Consider the following 25,322-nt stretch of genomic DNA (forward strand, 5'->3'; position numbering starts at 1 on the left):
CTTCGCCTCATTTTCGCGAGTCGTACGAGTTGCAGGCGGCACTCACTCCTTCCTCCCTCCCTCACACACGCGCGCGGGCTCACACACGCCCCCCTTCCCTTTCGGGCTCGCCTGTCCCTGTTTACCTAGAAGCTAGCATGTGGATCGAGGGGTGCCATGGGCCCCCTCCCCCAAACCCAAGACTTGGGGACCACGGGCTCCCAGGCTGTGTGTCTTAAGTACGTCTCAATCTTCGGGCAGGAGGGGGCGGCAAGAGGGCGAGGGGGGCAAAGACCTACACAGACACACACACATACACGCTCAGACCTACTCCTGTGCTGAGCCCGGCGCCCGTTCTCCGTGCTCCAAACCGAAGTTGGCTTCCCGGGCGACATTCCCCAGCAGAGAGGCTGGGATGCAGGAGAGGGGGAGCGCCATTGCCTGAGGGGAAGAGGAGAGGGGAGAGAAGGGAGAGCGAAGCCCGGAGGGGGGACGAAAGCGAGGCAGCCCACCTGGACATGTGCTCCCTTTGGGGCCGGTGCGCCTTCTCCAGCCCCAGCTTGGTGAAGATGCCCACAAGCACCATGACGGCCACCACCCCGCAGATGATGTAGACGATCAGGTTGGTCTTGTCCTTGGTGGGGTCGTGCAAGGGGTCGTCCTTGCGCGCAGGGGGCTTGCCAGTGTTGAGCCAGAGCGGCGTGTCGTAGTTGGTGCAGGTGCTTTGGTTCAGTCGCCGCTTCTTAAACGTGCAGCAGAACCGGAAGCCACAAGTCCCGCAGCAGAAGATGAAGTCGCCCGAGCTGCAGTTGAACGGCGGGTCCCACTGGCCCATGACATCGAAGTAGCCCCGGCAGAAGTCTGGCGTGGGCGCCCGGGTCGGGGGCGCGTCCGACACCCCAGCGCCTTCGCCGGCCTCTCCCGAGGCGGCCCCGGAGCGGTTGCCCCCCGCCAGCACCAACACGCCGCCCAGTTGCGCCAGCTGCCCGTGACCCGCTCGCTCCTGCGCCCGGCACACGCGGGCGCACAGCTCGGTGAGGAAGCAGCCGAGGAGCAGCCGGAGGACGCGGCGCATCGTGTCTCCCAGTCCGGGCTCTGCCGCTCGGCCGCCGCTGGAGCCGCTGCAGCCGCCTCTCGAGGCGCCGCCGAAGCTGCTGCCGGGGGCTGCGAGCCGCCGCGGGCCGCACATGCAGGGAGCGGCGCGGGGCGCTCGGTGGTCGGCGGCCACTGCGCTCGGCTCAGCCCGCGTTCGCCTCCAGCGCGCCGCGCGCCGAGGGGCCGGCCGGGGAGGAGCGCGCCGGGCCGGGCGGGGGGAGGCGGAGCGGGGGCAAGCGCGGGGTGCAGGTCCGGCCGGCCACCGGGGGAGGCGGGGGCGGGGAGCAGGGGATAGTGGGTCGGTCCGCGCCTCGCCGGGGCCTGCGGCTCCGGACTCGCCGCCCCGCGCCCGCTCGCAGTATCCCTCTCACCTCTCCAGCTCGCCAAGTGCGCTGGAAAGAGCGAAGCGACACTTGTGGAATGAAGGGAGGGCAGGAGGGAAGGGGGAGGGGAGGAGGGCGGGCAGAAGAGGCGCGGGGCGTGGGGGGGCGGGCGCGAGCTCCAGAGGGGCGGGGGCGCGCGGAGAGGTGACTCGGGCGGGCGGGAGCGAGTTGGGGGCGTGCAGAGCTGAGCCAGGCGGGCGGGCTGGGAGGAGCGAGCTCGGCAGCCGCCGAGGCAGCAGGAGGAGCTCGGGTTTCCCGGCAGGTGGAGGACAGCGGCGGGACCTCCCGCGCCCTCTCTGGGTGGGAGGCGCGGCACAGACCTGTCCAGAGCGCAGAGGCGACTCAGCCCGTGCCTTTTTAAGGGGTGCCAGCGCAGGAGCTGCGGCCGGAATCTGCCCACCAGGGAAGGGGTGGCTCGGAGAGGATGGGGACAGACTAGATGGCTTTCACTCCGAGGCAGTCTGGCCAGAATCGCCCCTCCCAGGCGTGCGGGGCCGCCTTGCCCTTCCCCCGGCTGCGCCCTCCAGCCCTGCGCACAACCCGGATGGCCCAACTCTCCGGGCGGAGGCGAGGACCGAGGCTGAGCCGGGAAAGAGGTCACAAGCCCCTGGGCCGGGGGTAAGCAAGCACCCCTGGGAGAGGGGCTTGGGGTGAACTAGTCAAAGAAGCTTAGAGGGTAGGGAGGGACAGCGGCAAGGCCAAGGCAATGGCATGTCCTGCAAGGTCTTTCCTTGGAACTCCCCCAGGCCCTTGGACCTGCAGCTTTCTGTCCCTCTTCGCCCCCGCAGCGTTCCCCGCGCTCCACAGGAGGGCACACGGCGACGGCGGCGGCGTCGCCTTTGCGCGCCCGGATCTGGCGCAGCGCAAGGCCTGGGCACCCAGCCTCTGTCACCCTCCCGGACCTGGGGCCCGCGCATCGGTCTCCGGAGCCAGCTAGCCCCTGTCCCCACGGACACCCTGCCTCCCCCGGACATCCTCACCGGGGGCTGCGGAGCTCGGCCTTGCTTCCTCAGCTTCCAGCCTGCAGTCTTCTCTCAGTGTTTCCAAATCTGCCCCCTCTCTCCTAGTGATTCCAGCTATCCACAGGCCCCCTCCCACTTCTTTCTCTCCTCTGCTTGAATTTGACTCCAGTAGCCCCCAGAACAAGATTTGCACCAAAGCTGCTACACCAAATTTAGATCTCACACGCCCCAGCGTTTTGTTTTTAATTGCTTTAACTAAGTATACACTTGCAGTCCGCTAGGCGATTTGCAGAGAGGATGTTTCCACCACCCTCCTCTCCATTTGGCTGCAGTTAAGGGCTTTTCAGGGCATCTCCAAAGACCCCATAAGTTGGACCACCTGTGAAATTATATACTCCGGTCTCCATTGAAAAAGCGTGGGAGGATTTACTGAGACTCCATTGCAAATTTTCTCCAAATGAGAGGGAGTTTCATCACCCTGCTCTTTGAAGCAACATCACCTTAAGATGTTTAAAAAAAAAAAAAAAAAAAAGATTTGCAAATACACACCAGAGCAACACGGATAGGGCATACCCAGGGGTATTATATCCCAAACCCACCTGGGGACGGTATGAGACTGGTTAATCCAAATTCATCAGATTCATTATAGTAGGATCCCCAAAATAGGACAGTGTGGTAAGTTGTCATGACTGGCAACCCGCACCCACCACCACCTCGTGAGTCCTACAAACACAAGCACCGCTGTGTGAGCGCTAATGACAGCTGACATTTATTCAGTGCTTGCAACGTGCCCACTAAGCTTGCTGTTTCTAAAAGCACGTCCTCACAGAAGCTTAGAGCAGTGCCTAGCATAGAGCAAACAATCTGGATACATTTGCTGAACCATTGAGTGACTGATCTCATGTCACTCCCTGTCCCTTAGGCAATAGTACCAGACCCACACAATGGAGTGAGAAACTGAGACCCAAAGCAGTTATATTATACCAGCTGCCCATGGCGGCTCAGCTAATGAGCATGGGAAGTTGACATTTGACCCAAGAAATTTGAGCCAGAGGCCTGTGTTCTAACCACTGCATAAAACAAACCTCCGATGTCTCTAGCCATCTTATGCTATATTATGTATTTATGGTTTTTGTCTGTCTCCCCACACCGAGATGTAAACTCTGAAATGGAAAGGGCTTTGACCTTCTGACTGTGTCCCCCAGCACCTAGAACAGTTCCAAATATGGTCAGCACTCAGAAAAAAATGTATGGGCTATATTAATTAATTAATGTCTTTTGTGCAAGACTCTGTCTTAAACCAAGAGAAGAAAGGGACACTTAGGGCAGAGATGACAAAGTTACTTGTCATGACATTCATAAAGGGGTTCGGAGACTTCAACACGCTAAATCAGAATCGGAAGGGGATCTTCTAGCAGGTTTCCTAGGAAGGAAGCGAAGGCTCAGAGAGGTTAAGGGCAGTGTGGGAGATGACATGGCGAGCAAATGGTAACGCCAGGGCCGGTTACAGACGCCAGACTCCTAATCCAGGGCTCTACTGCCACCCCTGTCCTCACTCCACCCACCATCCTTCCTCCCAGCAATCATCAGGGCAGAGGTTAACCAGGGACACGGTAGATCAGTGGGTCACAGACACCTTCCTGCAAGGGTTGTGGGTTTTAAGGCATTTCTAAATTTGATTTTTAAAAAATACTTCAGAGAACAGAGATAAAATCTGGACAGAAAAGTCCATTTCAGAATCTGCCTCCAAGCTCTGTAAAATACTGCCTGTCACCAGGACATTTGACTCCCGTCCTCAGAGGAAACTCACTCTGGTGGCTGCTCCCGGCTTTAATTAACAGAGACTGCCCCCTGTTTGTGACAAGAAGAGTGCAGAGCTTGTGCTTTGGAAAGAGGCAGACGGGATCCACCCTGCGTGGCTTATTAGCCAATGATTCTCAACCTTAAATCTCCTGTCCCCTTGAGCTTTTCCCAAACCAAATTCCCTTCCTGCTCCTGCTTGCTGTAGCTGCTGCTGCTCCCTGGAATATTGCCCCAGCCTGCTTCCCAAGCCTTTGAAAAATATTAAAAAGAGGGAGGAATCATCTTGGTTCATTTTACTCTTCAAAGAAATAGTCGATTTTCCTTAAGTGGGTCAAATCAGTAAATACAGTCACTGTCTTCTAATCAGTATGTGATTATTGGGAACATGCCCCTGTATGGAACATGTGAGTGAGGAGATATTTCTTTCAGGGCTCCTGGGGGCTGGGGGTGTATAAGCTACCTAATTGAAACACCTGGTAAGTTCATGGAAGATGAAAAATCATATCAAATGCCCCTCCCACCACTTCCAAAATGAATTCATGCAAATGTGCTGAAATTAAAATGCAGCTCTTAATGAAAGTGCCTCCTATGAAAGAGATGATGACATTATTATTTACAACATAGGCACTTTTAATATCTAAAGGAGAATCTCGTTTGCTCTAGCCTTAATTATGTCAGACTGCAGTACACACTGCAAGAAGAATGCAATTGTACTCCCCAATAATTAGGGAAGGGAGTGATGTAACAGAGCATGTTTGTGTACCAGGACTTTGCAACCAATGTCCATAAGCTACTCGACAAATTAAATCATGTGTGCTCAGGCCCTCACCCAAATGAATTGTTTATTAATCATCCACTCATCAGGTGGCTTTTAGGGTTTCAAAGAGGTTTCTAAGCAACTGTTAGCCTTGAGGAAAAAAGGAGATGAAACAGAGGCAGGATGTAGCTAGCACCTTGCCAGTTTCAAGCAACACGCTGATTTGATGCATTTTATTCGCTCCTTTCAAAGAGACAAGGGATTGCTTCTTAAACAACAAAAACAAAATGGGAGGTATTAATTTGCCAGACTTCAAACTATACTACAAGGCTGTGGTTCTTAAAACTGCCTGGTATTGGCACAAGTGCAGGGACACAGACCAGTGGAACAGAACAGAAAATCCAAATATAAAACCATCCTCATATAGCCATCTAATCTTTGACAAAGCAGACAAAAACATACTCTGGGGAAAAGATTCCTTATTTAATAAATGGTGCTGGGAAAACTGGATATCCACATGTAGAAGACTAAAACAGGACACACAGCTCTCACCTCTCACAAAAATCAAATCACGGTGGTTAACAGACTTAAACCTTAGGTCGGAAACTATTAGAATTCTAGAAGAAAATGTAGGAAAGACTCTTACAGACATTGGCCTAGGCAAAGAATTTATGAAGAAGACCCCTAAGGCAATCACAGCAACAACAAAAATAAATAAATGGGACCTGATCAAATTAAAAAGCTTCTGCACAGCCAAAGAAACAGTCACGAGAGTAAACAGACAACCTACAGAACGGGAAAAAAATTTTTGCATGCTACACATCAGATAAAGGACTGATAACAAGAATCTATTTAGAACTCAGGAAAATCAGTAAGAAAAAATCGAACAACCCTATCAAAAAGTGGGCAAAGGACATGAATAGAAATTTTTCAAAAGAAGATATAAAATTGGCTAACAAACATATGAAAAATTGTTCAACATCTCCAATCGGCCGGGCGCGGTGGCTCACGCCTGTAATCCTAGCACTCTGGGAGGCCGAGGCGGGTGGATCGCTCAAGGTCAGGAGTTCGAGACCAGCCTGAGCAAGAGCAAGACCCCGTCTCTACTAAAAATAGAAAGAAATTATATGGACAACTAAAATATATATATAGAAAAAATTAGCCGGGCATGGTGGCGCGTGCCTGTAGTCCCAGCTACTCGGGAGGCTGAGGCAGTAGGATCGCTTGAGCCCAGGAGTTTGAGGTTGCTGTGAGCTAGGCTGACGCCACGGCACTCACCCTAGCCTGGGCAACAAAGTGAGACTCTGTCTCAAAAAAAAAAAAAAAAAAAAAAAAAAAAACATCTCCAATCATCGGGGAAATGCAAATCGAAACCACAATGAGATATCACTTAACTCCAATGAGAATGGCCTTTATCAAAAAGTCCCAAAACTATACATGTTGGCATGGATGTAGAGACAGGTACACTCATACACTGCTGGTGGGACTGTAAACTAGTGCAACCCCTGTGGAAAGCAATGTGGAGATACCTTAAACAGATTCAAGTAGACCTACCATTCGATCCAGCAATCCCATTATTGGGCATCTACCCAGAAGAACAAAAGTCATTCTATAAAAAAGACACCTGCACCCGAATGTTTATAGCAGCACAATTCACAATCGCAAAGATGTGGAAACAACCCAAATGCCCATCAATTCATGAATGGATTAGCAAAATGTGGTATATGTATACCATGGAATATTACTCAGCTATTAGAAATAATGGCGATATGGCATCTCTTTGGTTCTCCTGGAGAGAGGTGGAACCCATTCTATTAAGTGAAGTATCCCAAGAATGGAAAAATAAGCACCACATGTACTCACCAGCAAACTGGTTTCCCTGAGTGCACATTTGGGAATAACACCAATTGGGTATCGGACAGAGGTGGGGGCTGGGGGGAAGGGATGGGTGTATACCTACTTGACGAGTGCGATGCGCACTGTCTGGGGAATGGTCACGCCTGAAGTTCTGACTGGGGGGGATGGGGTGGAGGAAGGGGATGGGTGCATACCTACATGATGAGTGCGATGTGCACTGTCTAGGAAATGGACACAATTGAAGCTCAGACTCAGGGGGATGCGGAGGCATGGGCAATATATATAGCCTGAACTTTTGTACCCCCATAATGAACTGAAAAACCAAAAAAAAAAAAAAATCAAAGATACAAGGGAAGTCTTGTAGAAGAAGTGAACTTGGTCTGAAGTATAGTTCTCTAAGACTAGCAGTGGCAGGGAAGATGATTTTTGGTGGTACCCCCAACAAAGATCTTTTTTATATTATTAATGATTTTATATTTATTTCAATGTGTATTCAAAAAATAACACATCAAACATGAATTCACAGGCACAAATGGTGAAGGTGTAGTTTATTCTTTTAAGTATATCATGTAAAGTCAATTTAAAAAAAATAAATAATGTACAAATAATGAAATAGAAATAAAGAAAGGAATATGAAGTGTGTGGCACTAAAAACTGAAGCTTCAGAGGCATGGGCTTTGGTTTCAGGCCAGAATTTTTCAACCTCAGCACGATTGACATTTTAGAGCAGATAAATCTGTGTTGTGGGGGACTGTCCTGTGCACCCCTGGATTCTACCTACTAGATGCCAGCAGCACCCCTAGTTGTGACAACCAAAATTGTTGACAGGCATTGCCAAATATCCCGAGGGGGCAAAATTAATTGAGAACCACTGAGTCATGCCTGTGTTTAAGTTCCAGCTCTTTCTCATAGGATGTCTATGACTGTGAATAAATCACTTAATCTCTCCAAGCTGCAGTTTCCTCATCTATAAAATGAGAATAAAATGAGGCCTCTCCCCAGGAATGTTACAGATGGTCGATACTTTGTATAACGAGCTTGGCACAGTGAATGGAACCTCAGCAGTGCCTAACAAATGGTCACGCATGACTGTAAACCTGAAGGCAAGAAGGTGCCAGGCACTGCATTGAGCTCTGGGAAGACAGATGACAGACAAGGTCCTTGCCCTCTAGGTTCTCAAAATCTTCAGGGGGAGATGGAGTATAGAGAGGGAAAGTTTTAAGGGCATAGGACCTGTGCAGTCCCCCAGGGCTCTGTGCTCCAAAGGGCCCCAGGCTTTAATGCTCTGCACTCGACAAAAATCATTTTGATTTTTGCACTGGGCACCACCAACTGTGTAGCTATTCCTGTGAACAGGTGATAGATACAACTCTAGCAGAAATAGCCGTTAAGCTTATTGGAAGTTAGATGAGGGTGTTTAGCTCCACCTATAGAGGAAGGGAAGACTTCTCAGAGGTGGTGACATTCGAGCAGTCGTAAGTTAAATGTATGTAAACATTTTCAGAAACACAGCAGGAAGAATTTCAGTAGACACTCATCAAAAGCAGTTCTCAAATGCTAGAACAATACCAGTAAGTGTTGAAGTTTTCACTGATCCATAGAAAATAGAGAAAGCATAAGGCTGATGAAATGTATTCTATAAACACCTTCTCTAGTTGTTGTACATTGTGTTCATGTCACAATTCACTTTCTCAAGCAATGCTGGAGTTAGTGAATGTTAGTTTTGTGTTTATCAGTGGTGTGTAGGTGTGAGTGTCTGTGGTATTTAAGAAAAATCTGTCCAGGGAAAAATTAGCAAACTTGTTAATTGGGGATAAATGACACCAATTTTTGGTTATTTTATTATAGGTGAAATCTGAGTCTGGGACCAATAATTTAAGAGATTCACAGTAGCTTTTGTTTACAAGTAAAGTAGTAACTTGAAGCAATTATCTAAATAATTTAATTCCCTCCAACTGTGCTGTGAAACCAAAATAAGTTTGGGATCATGCCCTTTCCAGCTAGCTGCATTAATTAAAATAACCCAGCGTATCCCCAGGAATTAGCTGAGAACCAGATGAAAACCCTACAACTGTTTACTCCAGAGACCTCTGTCTCTCCGCTGAAACTCCTACAAATACAGAATGTATCAGTTAGTTTTTGGCATGTAACAAATTATCCCAAAATTTAGTGGCTTAAAACAACAATTTGTACTTAATCAATAGTTCAGGGGTTGGTAAGTTAGGTTGGTCTCAACTGGGTGATTCTTCTGATTTCGGCTTGGCTCGCTCATGCATTTGGAGAAGATAGAGATTAAGGCAGAGAAGTAGCCATGGTCCAGATCAAGTAGAGTTTTGTAGAGGTTTGAATTTTAACCTTAGGGCACTTGGGAGGCATGGAAGTCGGCGATGTGATTTGCATTTTTTTAAAGGACGACTCTGCTCTGTGGAGAACAGACCAGGGGAAGCAGTGCTGGAGGCAGAAGGCTGTAAGTCAATTTATTGCGGGAGAAAAGTAAGAAGGCAATCATTTAGAGTCATGGCAGAGGACTAATTCGATAAGTAGGTAGACTCAGCAGAACTTGATGATGGACTTCCTGGGCTCCAATTGTTGACCAAGGGCATCCACTCCATCAGCAACATCAGCTGTCCCAACTCTGATGATCAGTGGTACCTTCAGAGGCCATAACCAGCTTAGCCAGGAAAACGGCAAAATAGGGAGATCTGAAGGTATAAGGAATGTGCCTGTGAAACCCAGGTGTTCCACCCTGGATGTTATTGTCCAAATCCTGTGGCTTCCCAGAACCACCATGCCCTTTGGAACTTGAGTAAAACTCATTCAAACCCCATCCCCATGTAATGGGAAACCCAGCATTAACCCCCCTATCCCTACCCCACCCTATGATCAAGGGATTTATATTTTTTCTGTACATCTCTTCTGGCTCTGATTTCCTGCTTCTGCTCCTATAGTTATAAAGATGTGCACTCCATAGAGGCACCCAACTCATGGGGGAGCTTGGGGGTGAAACCCAGCCTGCACTCTTCCAGCCACGTTGTGTGTCTTTGGTGTGTGTAAGAAAATGATTAGATGCTTGGCATGGCCAGACCCTGGAGCATTTGAGCAGAAAAGACTGGAGATGAAGGTCAAGTAGGAGGTCATATTAAAGAATTTAAATGCCTTGCTAAGGTGCTCATGCTATCCTGTAGTTGATGGTACCTCATCAGGAAAATGTTAAGAGGGACAAGTTCAGATTTACAGCTTACGTAGGTCACTTTGCGAGCCAATCAGGTACTCATCGTCCATCTGAGACTGGGAGAAAGCCGACCGGTCTGGGCTGAGACCTACACACTGGAGTCCTGTGGGGGGTCCCCCTCTTCCTCCACATGCAGAGAGGAGCAAAAAGAGTTGGGAAACAGAAAGGGAAAATGAGTCTGATTTCAGAGAGAAACAGAAACAAGACAAAAAGAGACTGGACTACATTGTTGGTGGCTTTTGGGTTCCTGAGATTTGGAGATTCTGTGTGATACTCCTGGATCCTCCCACAAAGTCCTCTTAACCTTCCTCCCTTTTTGCCTAAATTAGTTTAAGTTGATTCCTGTTACAACGGAAAGAACCTTGACCAAGATATTCTGTCTCCAGTTTCTCCATTCAGATTTCTATCACGTCACCACCACATGTTACATTTTGTTTCTCTCCTCTCTGATTCCATGATTTGGCTGGATGGAGAAGAGATGGGGGAGAGAGAGAAAGAGACAGAGACAGAGACAGAGACAGAGACCTCGCATCCATACACAAAGACATATGTACAAGAGTGTTCTTTAAGGCATTGTTTGTAATAGCAAAAGACTGAAAACAACCTACATGTGCATCGGTGAGAAATTGGAGTACTTAAGCCATACTGCCTTACTGATCCCCAGTTATATATATGATACATATTTATAGATAGATAGATAGATCCATATGATCTTCAGAGTATAGCAAAAAAGACAAAAACAGTAACACACACATGCTTAGACTCTACTCTCTGTAAAGACATGCTAGAAGCAGTGATAGCCTCTAGAGACAGGAACTGGAGTGAGAGGGAGAAATACTTTTCCCTGGATACTTTTATATACTGTATTTTTAAAAACCAGCTGTGTGCTTTAACTTTTCAAGAAAATAAACTGATTAAAGAGTATTTAAAAGGAAGGAAAAAGAGAAGGAGGAATGGATGAAGGGTACATGAAAAGAAAGAAGAAGATGAGAAAGATCTTCAAACGGCATGGATTGACCACCACTGAGTTCCATTCCCAGCTTCGCCATTGACAGATCCTTGACCTTGGCCAATTCGCTTCCCTTCTCTGGGCCTCAGTTTTTTTAACCTGGAAAATAGGTCAGCAGAATTAGATGATCGTTAAGGTCCCAACTCCAAAAGTTATCTGCAATATTCACTGACAGAGCTAATTGCTTGGGTAGAACTTTCTTTCAAATTAAAGCAGTAATTGTCTTGGCTTCCCACAGCAGCATATGATGTTATCATCATAATATGAAATGGCTTTTCCTTTATTAGAGTCATCTTTGGGACCTGGTGCCTTATAGGACATAAAAATGAATCATAAATATTTCTAAGTCATGTACAATAAAGATGATTTTTTAATGAGTCACATTTGAGTGCCTGACCCAGTTCTTAACCTCTTCTCTGAGAAAAGTCTCTGTCCCCCCTACCTTTGTCCAGCTCTCAGCTCCTGTGGCCCCTGACCAGAGATGATAAACACCTGACCCAGAAGGAGCCAATCAATCATAATGCTGCCCAACGGCCAGTTAGATTCCCCTCAAGAGACTGAGCTAAGAAATAATGAGACTGGGATAGGGTGGAGGTGAAGAATCAACTTACATTAATATTAGAAGCCAGAATGAAAGACACATGAGAATAGCGCTTGTATCTAATAGCAGCCTTGTTCACTGATAGAGGCCCAGTGCCTGCCACCATTTCTGTCACATAGTAGTTGCATAATAAATGTTAGCAGGAAGAAAAAACACCCACTAGAGGGAAGGCCCATAAACTCTCACTGCCCCAGATCCCTGGGACCACCCCAGCTCCTTTCCTTTCAGAGAACTACATTTCCAGCCTGTCTTTGTATTTTGTGGGATTGTTATCTTTCTTTAAAAATCCACTTACGCCTAAGATAATTTAAATAGACTTGGGTTTCTTTCATCCCCAAAAGCCCAAGACAGGTGTATTTTTCTAGCGATATTAATCAATTTTTCCCTGAGATTACTTTCTTTAAATTAAATACTATCAAAATTCATAGTAAAAAATTCTGTAATTTGATTCAATTCAGGAAACACTTCTTGAGCTAGAAACTATGGGAGAAATGAAGGAAAAATAGGGCCATATCCCTGCCATCAGGAAGCTCACATTCACATAGAGAAAGACAGACACAGTTAATTCATTCTGATAGCAGATCGTCTGAGAAAAGGAGTTTAAACAATGCACTATGGACATGAATGGGAAAAAGAGATCAATCGGGGAAGGCTTCATAGAGGAGGTGACCTTGAAGATGGGCTTTGAACAATGAGTAGGATGTTCCAAGAGAGGGTGTTCTGAGCAGAGAGAGCATTTTAAATGAAGGCATGGAGCTAAGGGAGGTTGGTAGGTAGTGCAGCTGAATGAAGGGCTATACGGTGAAATGTAGTGGAAGACTAGGTTAGAAGAGTAGGATGAGAATATAGGATCTTTTACCAAGATCCTATTTCAGTGTTTTAGATTATTCAGGTCAATAGGGATTCTTTTTTTATTTTTATTGATATATAATAGTTGTACATATTTGGGGGTACATGTGATATTCTGATACCTGTATACAATGTGAGATGCCAATAGGGATTCTTAAAAAAAGAGTGTTGCATTGGGCAAGTCTCCCAGTGCTGAAAGGAATACCTGAAGTCTTAGCAACTCTACAACATGGAAGAAGAAAGATCATCAGACCTCTGGTCTCAATCACGGTCACCTGTTTTATACAAAATATGTGCTGTTCCTTCCCAACGTATCCCATAAGCCCTGGATGCTCATGTACCACCATACAAAAGTGGCTAAAGATGACTGTCTTTTGGGGGTGATAAAAATGTTTTGGAATAGACAGTGGTGGTGGTTGCACAACATTGTGAATGTACCACAGGCCAGTAGATTGTGCAGTTTAAAATGACCGGGTACATTAACAGAATGAAGGACAAAAAGCATAGGGTCATCTCAATAGATGAGGAAAAAACACATAACAAAATCCACCATCCTCTCATGAAAAAAGTCCTCAACAGATTAGAGGGAATGTACCTCAGCACAATAAAGCCCACGGCTAACATCATACTCAGTAGTGAAAAGTCGAAAGCTGTTCTAAGACTGGGAACAAAACAAGGGTGCCCACTCCCACCACTTGTATTCAACACAGTACTGGAAGTCCTCGCCAGAGCAGTTAGTCAAGAGAAAGAAATAAAAGACATCCAAATTAGAAAGGAAGAAGTAAAATTGTTCCTGTTTGAAAATAACATGATCTTATAGAGAGAGGCCCCTAAAGACTCTGCCAAAAAACTGTTATGACTAATAAACAAATTCAATAAAGTTGCAGGATATAAAATTGATATACAAAAAATCAGTAGCATTTCTATACAACAATGAACTACCTAAAAAAGAAATCAAGAAAACAATGTGTTTTACAAGAGTTACCAAAAAAAAATACTTTTAAGTAAATTTAACTAAAAAGGTGAAAGATATGCATGCCGAAAAATATAAAACATTGATGAAATAAATTAAGGAAGACACAAATAAATGGAAAAATATCACATGTGTATGTGCCCAGGCTGGTCTTGAACTCCTGATCTCAATTGATCCTCCTGCCTCAGCCTCCCAAAATGTAAGGGTTACAGGCGTGAGCCACCCCACCCAGCCTGGACTTCATCTTTTAAAATGTGTAATGCATGAATGAACCTTGCAATTAACAATCCTCCTTTAAGGAGTCCACACTTGTGCACAAGATACTTGTATCATGGTATACAAGACTGCACGGGCGAGTTTGTTGTAACATGTAATAGTGAAAAATTGGTAGCAACCTAAATTGGAGACTGATAAATAAATAGAAGAATAAATAGATAGGATAAACCACTAGAATGTGGTTATCTCTAGACAGCGCTACTGAAGAGATTTTTCCATTTTATTTCTTTTCTTATCTGATTTATTCTGGCATGCCTTACTTTTGTAATTTTAATAAGTCCCCAAGTATTCTTTAATCAAACACAGCTTTATTGAGTCTCATGGAAATTATGTATATTCTTCAACTTAAATTATTCACTTTATTGAATGGAACAATGTTAATAAAAAAACTATGCCTATTTTTTGCATATATGGGGAACAAAAAATACTAAGAGCTAGGCATGTTTGAGATACAGCAACACAAAGGATACTTCCTAATTTTTCGTTCTGAGATTAGATCAGGATCTTATTATAAAAACCAATGTCTGTCATCTATTAGTTGACCATCAATGAATTCATAAAATGTATAAAAATTAATAAAGATTTGTCAAGTCAGCAACAAAATCAGTATTATCGAACTAGAAACATCAATGCTCTACCCAGATACCCTCGGATTCCTTTGACCTTGTCTTGTGTCCCTTGCCCACTTTGATAGGCTTTTGCTTCTAGCATCACACATAAGTAAAGCTTTGGAGGAAGAGAACTCTTTCAGGCCACTGAAGCAAATTTTCTTGGATACTCTGTAAGTCAGAGTACTAGGAAGTTACATCCCTGGGGGCCAGGGCGGGGGAGGCTGGCCACTGACTTATGGGTGCAGGGGTATGAAATTCCAGCCCTCTGGCCTCAGGTCAGGACAATCTCTGAGATGCAGCTTACACTCCAGAGTCCCCTGCGGATCAGGCTGGAGGAACTTTGCCTAAAATCCGACCTTTGCTTGCTTTCTTGTCTTTCCTTTATGAGTTTCTCCTGCAAGTACTTTCTTGCTAAATCAACTGCACGTGAATCCTCGTACCACGTCCACCTTCTAAAGAAATCCATCTTAGACAATAATTCTTGCATGTTCAGACTCAAAACCAGAAACAAAAAGCACAAACATCATTGATCCAAGACCAGCTGTAGAAAGGTCTTGTTCCAAGTTGTCACAAAACAGGATAATGCCAATCATGACTGATGTCATGACAGTTTCCTGCGGCTTCAACTAAAGTATTTAATACTCAGAATCTGTAACTTGCTAATGATTATGTCATTGAAAGATGCATTATCTTTTCTCATCCACATGTACAAGACCAGTTGGTTTCGTTTAAGAGATTAAGTTCTCTTAGTTACAATTACCCTGGGAATTATTAACACCTGGAAAGGACAGTCAAGGAAAACATTGTGGGTTCTTTTATTACTTGCAGCTATTTGCCCTTCTGAAGAGTGGAATTGCTATTGTACTTCGATCCAAAATAATTTCACAAATCTGAAGGGAGATACCGTATTTTTTTTCAGGACCTCACAAGGTTGTTCTGGGAGTTAAATGAGGTAAGTACATAACCTAGCCCAGCAGTGTGGTGCAGAGTTTGCACACAAGCAGTTAATCACCTCCCTTCCTTCTGAAGCTTTAGCCCATGAGAATATTCTAATTCCATGATTTTCAGAGTGTGACCCTGTAGCAGAATCACCTGGAGTGCTTAATGAATGAAGATTCCTGGGCCCCATCCTTCTGAAACGGAATTTCTTGGAAAGACACAAAAAGCATTTTTAATGCCCTCTGTTTGAATTTTATGCATTCTAAAGTTTAAAAAAATCACCATGTATGATCTAGTGATTTTCATCTAGGGTGACCGTGAGAATATGAGTGTGTTCATAAGTACTGTTTCGTTCTGAGATGACAGAAACTCAAGTGAAACTAACTTAAGCTACAGAGAAAAAAAGCGGGAGGAGTTACCAATTCACAAAACTAAAAAGCCCAAGGTTAGGTTTAGACCTGGCTGGGTCCAGGGATTCAAATGCTGCCTTCAAGATTCTGTCTCTCCCCTCTATCTCCTGGCTCTTATATCCCACTTAGCTTCATCCATGGGCTCCCTCATGTAACAAAGTGATAGTCACCAGAAACTCTGTTCTTACCTTTACATTAGTCATCTTCAAAGACTGGAGCACATCTCTTTCCTGGTATTTTCAGCAAGTCAGTGAGAGACATGTGATTGGTCCCGCTTGGGTCACATGCCCATCTCTAAACCAATCACTAACCAGAAGGATAGAGCTCTCTGATAGGTGAGACTTGAGTTGTGTGTCCAAGCCTGTGGTACAGAACAGTGTCAACTCCACCTAAATCAGGCAAAATGGGTTTCCCTGAGAAATAAGTATCCTGTCGCCAGCAGAAGAGGGGAGAACTGTTTTTAAACAGATGTTAAATAGGCAAGAGAACATCGAGTTCTCTAGAACCAGGATGTTCTTTAGAAGCCCTACAAATGACTCCCTCACCATCCACATTTGAGGACCAGCGTCTGCTTGGTCTCAGGACTGAGCAGGAAAATGACTCTTCCCGATAGGGAATGTCGTGTCTGTCCGTTTTGTTTTTCGGGGCTGACATAGCTAAACTTGTGAATGTGTGTCTGTGTATCTAACTTTAAGGTGGTGGCCTTTTTATTTCTGGCAATGAACAAGAGTGGCTGTGGTAAACACCAGGGATGCATTTATCTTAAACAGACTCAGAAAGTCCCCAAATCACCGACCTGTCCTCACTGGAGAGTTTAAGCCTTGCCTCTCCTGTTGAGAGAGAAGTGAAAATGACAGACCAGGATGAGAGCCCAGGTCCTTGTGATTCAGCTGGGGGTTAATTTTCTGTAAACCGTGTTAGTCAGAGAATGCAAGCCTGCGTTGTCACCACTTAACAGATAGCAAAAAGGATGGCATTAGGAGGAACTTCGGGGAAACACGTCTGCTTGTCCTCCAGGAGACAGCAGGTTAGTGTGACATCTAGCAAGTAGATGTGCTGACAGGAGCAGGGACCAAGTGGCAGACTTGTTGAAACGGGGAAAACCAGTTGTAATACAGATGATTTCGTGATGGAAATGTATTGTATTTCTGTTAGTACAGTTAGCTTGCTCCCTTGATATTTGTCAACAGAGGAGAATATTTTTTTTGAACTGAAAAAAAAATCTAGTCCATCGATATGTTCTTATTTATATCAATGCTGGGGAGGGTAGGGGAAGAAAAAAAGTCTATGAAAAAAGCTCGGTGTCATCCTGCACAACTAGCTTGCCCAGAATTGTAACACTCCTACCACTGGGGGAGAAATTGGGGTGAGACCCAAAAGGACTTGGAGTCTAATTTGAAAAGTACATCAAGATGTTGGGAGATGACGTGGGAAAAGTTGCTGAGAGAAGGTCCTGGTTGTGTCTTTTGTGGCCAGTTTGCCGACATCAGCATGTCATATGTAAAGAACAAAACACCATCTCATTTTAATAGCACGCTTAACTGCCTACACATACACAGGAGATCACCATGTTTGCCAATTAAAAAAAAATTGAATCTCAAGTGCAGGTACGGCAAGCCAGTTTTCTTAGACCGGGTAGCTAGAAGAAATCTGTAGTTCTTAACGCAGTATCTGAAGCATTAAAAAAATAAGTGTTGCAACGAGGATAACGATGATTTGGATATCAGAACCACATTTCAGGAAGGGAGAGGGACAGAGGAAGACATTTAAAGTAGAACAACTCAGCATCTTATTGGAAAGTAAACCCCCAACACACACACACACACACACACATCATTCACCTGTCAGCAAACTGGCCTCTTTAGTGGTGATTTTATGGATTTCATCTTGTGCAATATTTAAACCTTCACCAGATGGTGTTATTATTCTGACTCATTTTGTTTGCCCTTAGTGCTTTGTAAAGTACCCCATTCCATGTGAGAATGTTCTTCCTCTATCTTAGGAATAGAATCAGATGTTCGTTGAATCATTTATTTAAAAGACATCTATTAGGGTGTCTACTATGTGCGTACACTAGATTGAGCACTGAAAATAAAACAATGCAAAAGACAGACAAAGAATTCCTCTGCTCGTGGAGCTTACGTTCTAGAACTACACTGTCCAATATGGTACCCAAGAGCCACATGAGCTATTGAGAACTTGAAAAGTGGCTTATCCAAGTTGAGATGTGCTGTCATTGTGAAATACACACAGGATTTCAAAGACTTGTCACTGAAAAGGGGATGTAAAGTATGCCTGTTTTGAAATACTGATGATGTATTGAAATAATATTTTGGATATTACTGAGTCAAGTAAAACATGTTATTAAAATTAATTTCACCTCTTTCTTTTTACTTAGGGTAGCCACTAGAAAATTGAAATGCATGTGGCTCACATTTCACTTCTATTGAACAAGTGCTGTTCTGGAGCAGTGGTTCTCACGTGGGGGTGATTTTGCCTTCTCTCTCAGGGGACACTGGGCAAATATAAACTAATCTTCCTTTTATAACTCTGACATCTACCATTACCGGAAGTTTGAATTTGCAGAACCAATTTTTGAGAGGTTCGTAAGCACCACACCTGGAATTCATGAAGCTGGCTCCAAGTGGTAGCTGAATTTCTCTAGATTTGGGTCATTTTATGGAGCTCACAGTTTCCATAGGGGGTGTGTGTGTGTGTCTGTGTGTTGAACAAATCTGCTTAAGGAAGAAAATGTGGCAGCAAAATAAATCACTGATTATAAACAAATGTGATACATAGTTTTGAACCAGATTTAAAGATATAAAAAGGCCTTAGCATATTGTGGAAATTTCCTCCTCTAACTTTTTTCTGTTACTACCTTTTCTTAACTCAATATGATCAAAATTTCTTTTCTGACATTAACAAATATTTTATTAGGAAATATGCATACATAAGAAAAGAGCAAAAATATAAATATCCTACTTAACAAATAATTAGAAAGCAAGTATGCATGTGACCAACTACCTAGGTCAAGAATAGGACTTCCTCAGTACCCCAGGGGTCCCTCATTGGGACTCCCTACCTCCCCCTAGGCTTTTGAGGTAACTCTTTCTTGCCTGCCTCTACAGTTTTGCAGCCTCTAGATATATCCCTAAATAATATAGTTTAGTTTTGCCTACTTTTGAGCCTTTTATAAATATACTCATACTGTATGTGTGCTTTTGAATCTTGCTTCTTTTGCTCAGTATTATGTTCTTTAAATCCATTGGTATAGTTGCATGTAGCTCTACTGTGCTTATTTTCACTGCTATCTAGTATTCCATCATGTGAAGATACAATGTATCCATGCTGTTGTCACTTTGGGGCTGTCTTGAACAACGTTCCTATGAACATTCTAGGACATGAATGTTGAGCTCATGTACCCAGGTTTCTCCAGGGTGGGACCTCACGAATTTTAATTCAAAAATGTCTGCAGAATCTAACTCTGCATCTATGTCTGAGGCTGAATAAAATCAACTCATCTAAATCTGTTACAGCCCTAAAGTTTCCAACATGCGCTGAAAAGTCCCTTCTAGCTCCAAGTTCTTAGCATTCAGTGCTACTTGAGATCAAAGCCTTAGGGACAGCCTTCTTAACTTTTCTCATTCCTTCCCATCTCTTTGCATGAAGGAGGAAAGGGACTTCTTGATTCATGGCTATTCTTGCATTTCCTTTGCATTGCTCACCAGGGTAATTTAGCTACAAGGGAACTCTGACCCACATTTAAAACCCTTTGCTGGCTCCCTGTTACTCTCGGGATAAAGTCCCAAATCCTTAGCCTAGCATCAGAGTCCTCTGTGAGCTCCCAGTCTGCTCACCAGCCTCACAGAGCCCTGCATTTACCCTTTTCACCAATACCAAAGACCTTGGAGTTCTCCCTGTTCCCCATGGTTCTGTTTCTCTGGAAAACCTGGACCAATACAGTTGGTAAGTGCCAAATAAATATTCGTTGAAGTCAACTGAAATTGACACTTGAACTTGACTTAGATGGGAAGAGCCTCACAGCATAATGCTGGAGGTGCCACGCACTGTGTTACATATGACTGTGTTGTCAACAGCGCCTCCAAAAGTTGTGCAATGTGGAAGCCCTACTAACCTCCACCCCCCATTCCTGTTACTCTTATTGTCTAATCGAGAAAAACGTTTCTCCATGTTACCAACTTCTCTCCCTGATCTCTGAAATCTAGAGTTACTATCTAAAGTTAATTAGAATTAAACACTTTAGAACCACCTAGTACTGCTCTGGTGAGTAACTGCATCCTTAAATGACTACTTCCTTCTTAATTCAGATAGATCCTCAGCTAATAACATGTATTTTCAACAGAATCCAGCCTGGCATTTATATAGATACACAGTTTATACTTAGTAATTGAGAATCTTACTGTACCTAAGGATCATCTTTCAGAATACAAAGGAATCAACATAGAGTCCTCCAAATAAAGTATAGGATATTAGATTAAATCTTAACTAGCTGAACAGATATGTACCAGAACATTCTCTTTTCAAATATTTGATATGTTTAATTTTGTTTTCGTGTACTTGTCTTTCTTTTTCTCTTCTTTTTTATTTATTTATTTTTTTTTTTATTTCAGCATATTATGAGGGTAAAAATGTTTAGGCTACACATATTGTACTTCTCTCTTAAATGTCAAAAACAAGGCATGAACTCCAGTTAGCTAAATATTTTAGCTACTTGGGTACATAAAACAGAGATTTTATACTAGTTTGCAGAGAAAAGTATAGAAAAGAGAAGTCATCATATACGTGGGATGTTCTTCCTGATCTCACTCCTCCCATGCCTGCAGCAGACATCATTAATTGATCCCAGCACTCATTTCCCCTGAAGCTGGCAGAGCCTCAAAATCTTTTTCAAGATCGCACCCCAAGCCAAATTGAACCAAGAGGCAAAGCACATTTGCCATTTGAGTTTGAAAATGTGCCAAGAAATTTTCAGGCAAAGGTTCATCTCTTATTTTTCTAAATTGGATGAGAATATATTCTGGTTGGTACATTAGGCTGGCCCTCATGTACTGCATGTCAGTGTGAAACTAAAATGTCTTCCTCCCAGATCGGGACTGACTTCCCCTTGAAGGTCTTCCTGGTTTCTTCAGCCTGCACTGACTTTTCTCTTCTCTGATAGATGTTAATGGTTTTTAGAATTCATGCCTGGTGGTTTAGTGTCCAATTAGATTGTTAAGTTCCTTGGTAGCAGGAGCAGAGTCTTAACTTGCAGTGAACATAGCAAATGATGAGGACATAATAGATGCTCACTTAAGTGTTCTCTCTTTTGATTGGTGACGTAGAAAAAGCGGACAGCAGAAAGAGAAGGGTCTTACCCTCTCAACAAGCTTCAAGGAAAAAAAATATAAATAAAAACTTTAGATGAGAGAATAAACGAAAACAACGGCAAAATACTTTCCCTACCCTTTCAAGTTTAGTATCTTCCAACAATTTACGGTCAAACAGTGGAGGGAAATCAGTTCAGGGACAACACTACCCGAAAGTCAAAAGACATTTTTCTGGGTTTAATAATTTAATATTTCAAGAAGCTTTTCCACACCTCATGTCCAACAAGATGATGAATGCTGAGTCTTTGTAATGCTCTGAATTTAAAATTCGTTTATAGTCTTTCCCTGGAACACTCCCTCTGCCAATGAAACGACTTGCTCCGCATAAGGTTTGCTTGTTCACTCAGGTGGTTCCCTCCATCTGAAATTCTTTTTTTTGTAAATTCTGTTTCCACATGTCCCAATCTTGCCTGATCTACAAAGTCAACTCAAGAACTCCCTCTCCCATAAAATCACTCTTGACTCATGGGATTGTAACACTCCCACTCTGCATGTTAGCAGCACAATTTTTTGTATGACACTCAATGTTTGGATCCCACAACATGCAAGATCATGGGCTTGAGGGTCTCCCAGACACCCAAGTCTGAATCCTAGCTCTGCCATTTGCTGCTTAAGTGACCTCGGGCAAACCTCTTCTCTAGGACTCCGTTTCCTCATCTGTAAAATGCATGTAAAAATGGCACCCACATCAGAGTTTTTAAGGAGGACTAAGTCAAACAATGAATGCAAAACACTTCATAGCCATGCACATAGAAAGCCCTTATTTAAATGTTGGTTATCATTATTGTCACATAATCTCATATTGCTTTATCACTTTTAATACCTCATCTCATACATTACAGATTTTTAGGTTTAAGAATATGTTGTCTCCCCTAAGGAACTTTAAGCATCTCAATGGCATTGATGAGTTGATCTTCCACACCTGTATCAGTTAGCGTCTGTTAGGTAACAAGCCATGCCAATATTTAGTGGCTTACAACAACATTAATTATTTAGTTTAGTGGTTCTTAAACTTTGGCATGCATCAGAATTATATGGAGATCACTCAGGCCCACTCCTAGAGTTTATGATTCAGTAGTTCTGAGGTGAGCTTGCAAATGTGCATTTCCAACAGTTTCACAGGTGAAACTGATGCTGCTGGGCTGGGGATACACTTGGAAAATCATTGACTTGGCTCATGGTCATGTGGGCTGGTGATGTGGGCTGTGCTCATCCGGGCTGTTCTCCTGGTCTCAGCTGGGCTCACCCATGCATCTATGGTCAGCTTCTGGTCAGCCACAAGGCTGTTTCTAGGAGTTGGCCACGTGCTAGCTAAGGTGGCATTTGTGACTGGGCCATATGTCTCTTACCACTTGGCTGATCAGCTCAGGATTGCTCACATGGTGCTTATAAGATTCCAAGAGAGAGCAGAAACTGCACAGCCTCCTGAGGTCTAGACTGGCCCTCTGTCACTTTTGCCACATTCTAATGCACAAAGCTTGTCACAAGGCCAGTCCAGACTCAAGGGGTGGGGTAGAGACTCTACCTCCTTATGAGAGAAGCTGCAAAGTCACATGGCAAAGGGGTGTGGCTAAAGAGAAGGGAGTAGTCTGAGGCTATGTGTGCAATCTACCACACCATTGCTGATCCTAATACCTAATTGATGCATAGGACATACTTGTGGGATAAGTGATACTCTTAGTAACTGAGTTTTCAAATTTTGCAAATGATATCAAGTCACTTGTGCATTATAGTCTATCACTGCATGCACAGGGGACTGTTAACGAGTAGTAAATTTCCCGCTTACTGGCTACGTGATCTTCTCCCTTGAGTGTCAGGGCTTTCAAGTATAAAATGAGGATTATAATTCTCATCTCACAGAGTTGCAATAAGAATTAAATTTAAAAAGCCATACAACACAGAAGTTTTAGAATTTTCTGAGCAACTTAACCTCTTTACGCATCAGTTTCACCTGAAAAATGGACACAAATCATCCGCATCTCACGAGGCTTTTGGAGAGGATCAGATGAGATGGTGTGTGCAAAGTGCTTGCCTTCTAAGTGCTCACATTATTACTAGGGGGAATCCCATTGCCTAGCACAGTGTCCAGTCAGAAAACTCTGGGCCCAACATGGCACCCTGGCTATAGAAATACCACCTTCTGTTCAGTTTTGTACTAAAAGAGCTGTGATAAAATGCCAGAGATCAAGAACTCCAAGTGCATAGGGGCTGTCCAAGGTGCTAGGCTTTGAAACTCCGTACCTGAAGAAGCCACCAGCAGCCCAGCCTGATAACCTGTAGGGTCTCAAGTTCCTGCTGGTTGGATGCCTCTGCCCATTTCTCTCATACATCTAGCCCACAGCTCCACTGCCTCCACTTCTAAAGTGAAAGTAGGTCACCTCAATATTTCATATTTTAGAAGCAGGCGAGGTACAGAAGAAAAGGATGGAGTAGGTGGAGCCAATGGCCAGTGGTGAGAGCAGAGAGCCAGGGAACTCATAAACCTTTTGTGACTTCCCTAGAAAGGGAAGGGAGGGAGAGAAGGAGAAGACAGGGGAGAAAAGGAGGGACAGAGGAAAGGAGAAAAGAAGGAAGAGCAGGAGGACAGGAGAAGGAAAGATGGAGAAAGGGTGAGCGGAAGCCTGGCAGGAAGACGACTGATCCACTCAAATGGGAAGACAGTCACCTGCAGCCCCCAAGGCCAGAGGCTGGAGATGCTAAGTGAGCAGTTTTGCCTGCTGCCCATCTAATTGCCCAGGGAAACCACAGGGACTGAGAAGGCCACATGTTCTGCTAAAGCTTTCAGAGGGGTCCCTGGGGCTTCCCTCTCTCTAAGTGACTCCCATTTAGGCCGGTGCTAATGGGTCCCCTGCCAAGAAGCCCTTGTTAGACTGTGCAGTTGAAAGTGCCTTATTCAAATAATCACCATCAGAAATAGAGAGGCTCTGAGCTGGGAAGGGGAGCTCCGGCTGTGGTTCCAGGCAGGCCTGGGGCAAGGCAGCCTCTCAGCCTGCCACCTGGACTCTTCTCACCCTCCTTTCTCCAGGAGGACAGCAGTGCTTTGCAGACTCGGGAGTTGTGCCATGCATAATGTTCACATGGGGGCAGGGAGCTTAGTGCAAACCCGGGATCAGATTTCAGATCATGTCTATGATAGAAGGAGGGCACAAGGAAATTTAAGGAATCTGGAATTTTCCCCCAGGGAGGCTGGAGGCTGTTCTCTCACTAGGCACGTAGTATTGTTCACTTGCTAGGTACCAGGTGCTACTGCAGGTGCTGGGAATGCTGCGATGAGTATAACGGGCCAGGCCCACTCTCGGGGAGCTGAGGTTCTACGGGGAGAGATGGGGGCTAAGTCACCCAATGAGTCATTACAGTGATTTCAGAGAGTGAAGAAAATAAATAAAACGATATGCTAGCGACTGTCCCACAGTGGGGTCCACAGGGGAAAGCAACATTAGATGGGATGGTCAGGGAAGGTCTCTCTCGGGAGATGATGTTTGAGCTAAAACCTGAGTGTTATGAGGAAGCAAAGATCTCAGGAAAGAGTATCCCACATGTAGGGGAGAACTGCAAAGGCCTTGAGTTTGGAACAAGCTTAGCACGTTAGAAGAACAGACAGAAGGTCGATGTGATGAGAGCTTAGTGAGTGAACTAATAGGAGATAAAATCAGAGAGGTAGCTCACTGCATGGCCAGCCTCCACGATGACCCCCAGTGACCTCTGCCCCCTGGTATTCCCACCCCTGTGTAAACAATGAACAGGGCTGACCTGGGTAATGAGTAGGATCCTGGGGAAATGACACTGTGTGACTTTCGAGACTGGGTCATAGGAAAACACTGCAGGTCTGCTTTGCTCTTTCGCAGCCACTCGCTCTGGGCAAAGCCAGCCACCTTGTCATGAAGGCAGTCCAGTCCAGCAGTCCTATGGGAAGTCTGTATGGTAAGGAACTGAGGCCTCCTGCCAACAGCCAGCACCAACCTGCCAGCCCTGTGAGTGAGCTGCATGGAAGTGGGTCCTCCAGCCCCCATCAAGCCCTCAGACAGCTGCAGCCCCAGCTGACATCTTAACTACAACCTCATGAAAGACTGTGAGCCTGGGCCACCCAGCTAAGTCACTCCCACATTCCTGACCCACAGAACCCGCATGAGATAATAGAAGTTTATTATAGTCTTAAACCCCTATATGTTGGGAACTATTTGTTATGCAGCAATAGATAA

General features: G+C 44.7%; 1 protein-coding gene across 1 annotated transcript in view; it reads right to left on the reverse strand.

The window, feature by feature from the left end:
• SHISA9 (shisa family member 9) overlaps nucleotides 1-1,074 on the reverse strand; it is a 251,668-nt gene extending 250,594 nt beyond the window's left edge. Inside the window, exon 1 of the mRNA XM_069486536.1 lies at nucleotides 492-1,074. Coding sequence (XP_069342637.1) covers nucleotides 492-1,054 — 563 coding nt within the window. The 5' untranslated portion in view covers nucleotides 1,055-1,074. The remainder of the gene's footprint in view (nucleotides 1-491) is intronic.
• Between the last annotated feature and the right edge of the window lie 24,248 nt (nucleotides 1,075-25,322).

The sequence above is a fragment of the Eulemur rufifrons genome, chromosome 14 (assembly GCF_041146395.1).
Source record: "Eulemur rufifrons isolate Redbay chromosome 14, OSU_ERuf_1, whole genome shotgun sequence".
In the NCBI taxonomy this organism is placed as follows: Eukaryota; Metazoa; Chordata; class Mammalia; order Primates; family Lemuridae; genus Eulemur; species Eulemur rufifrons.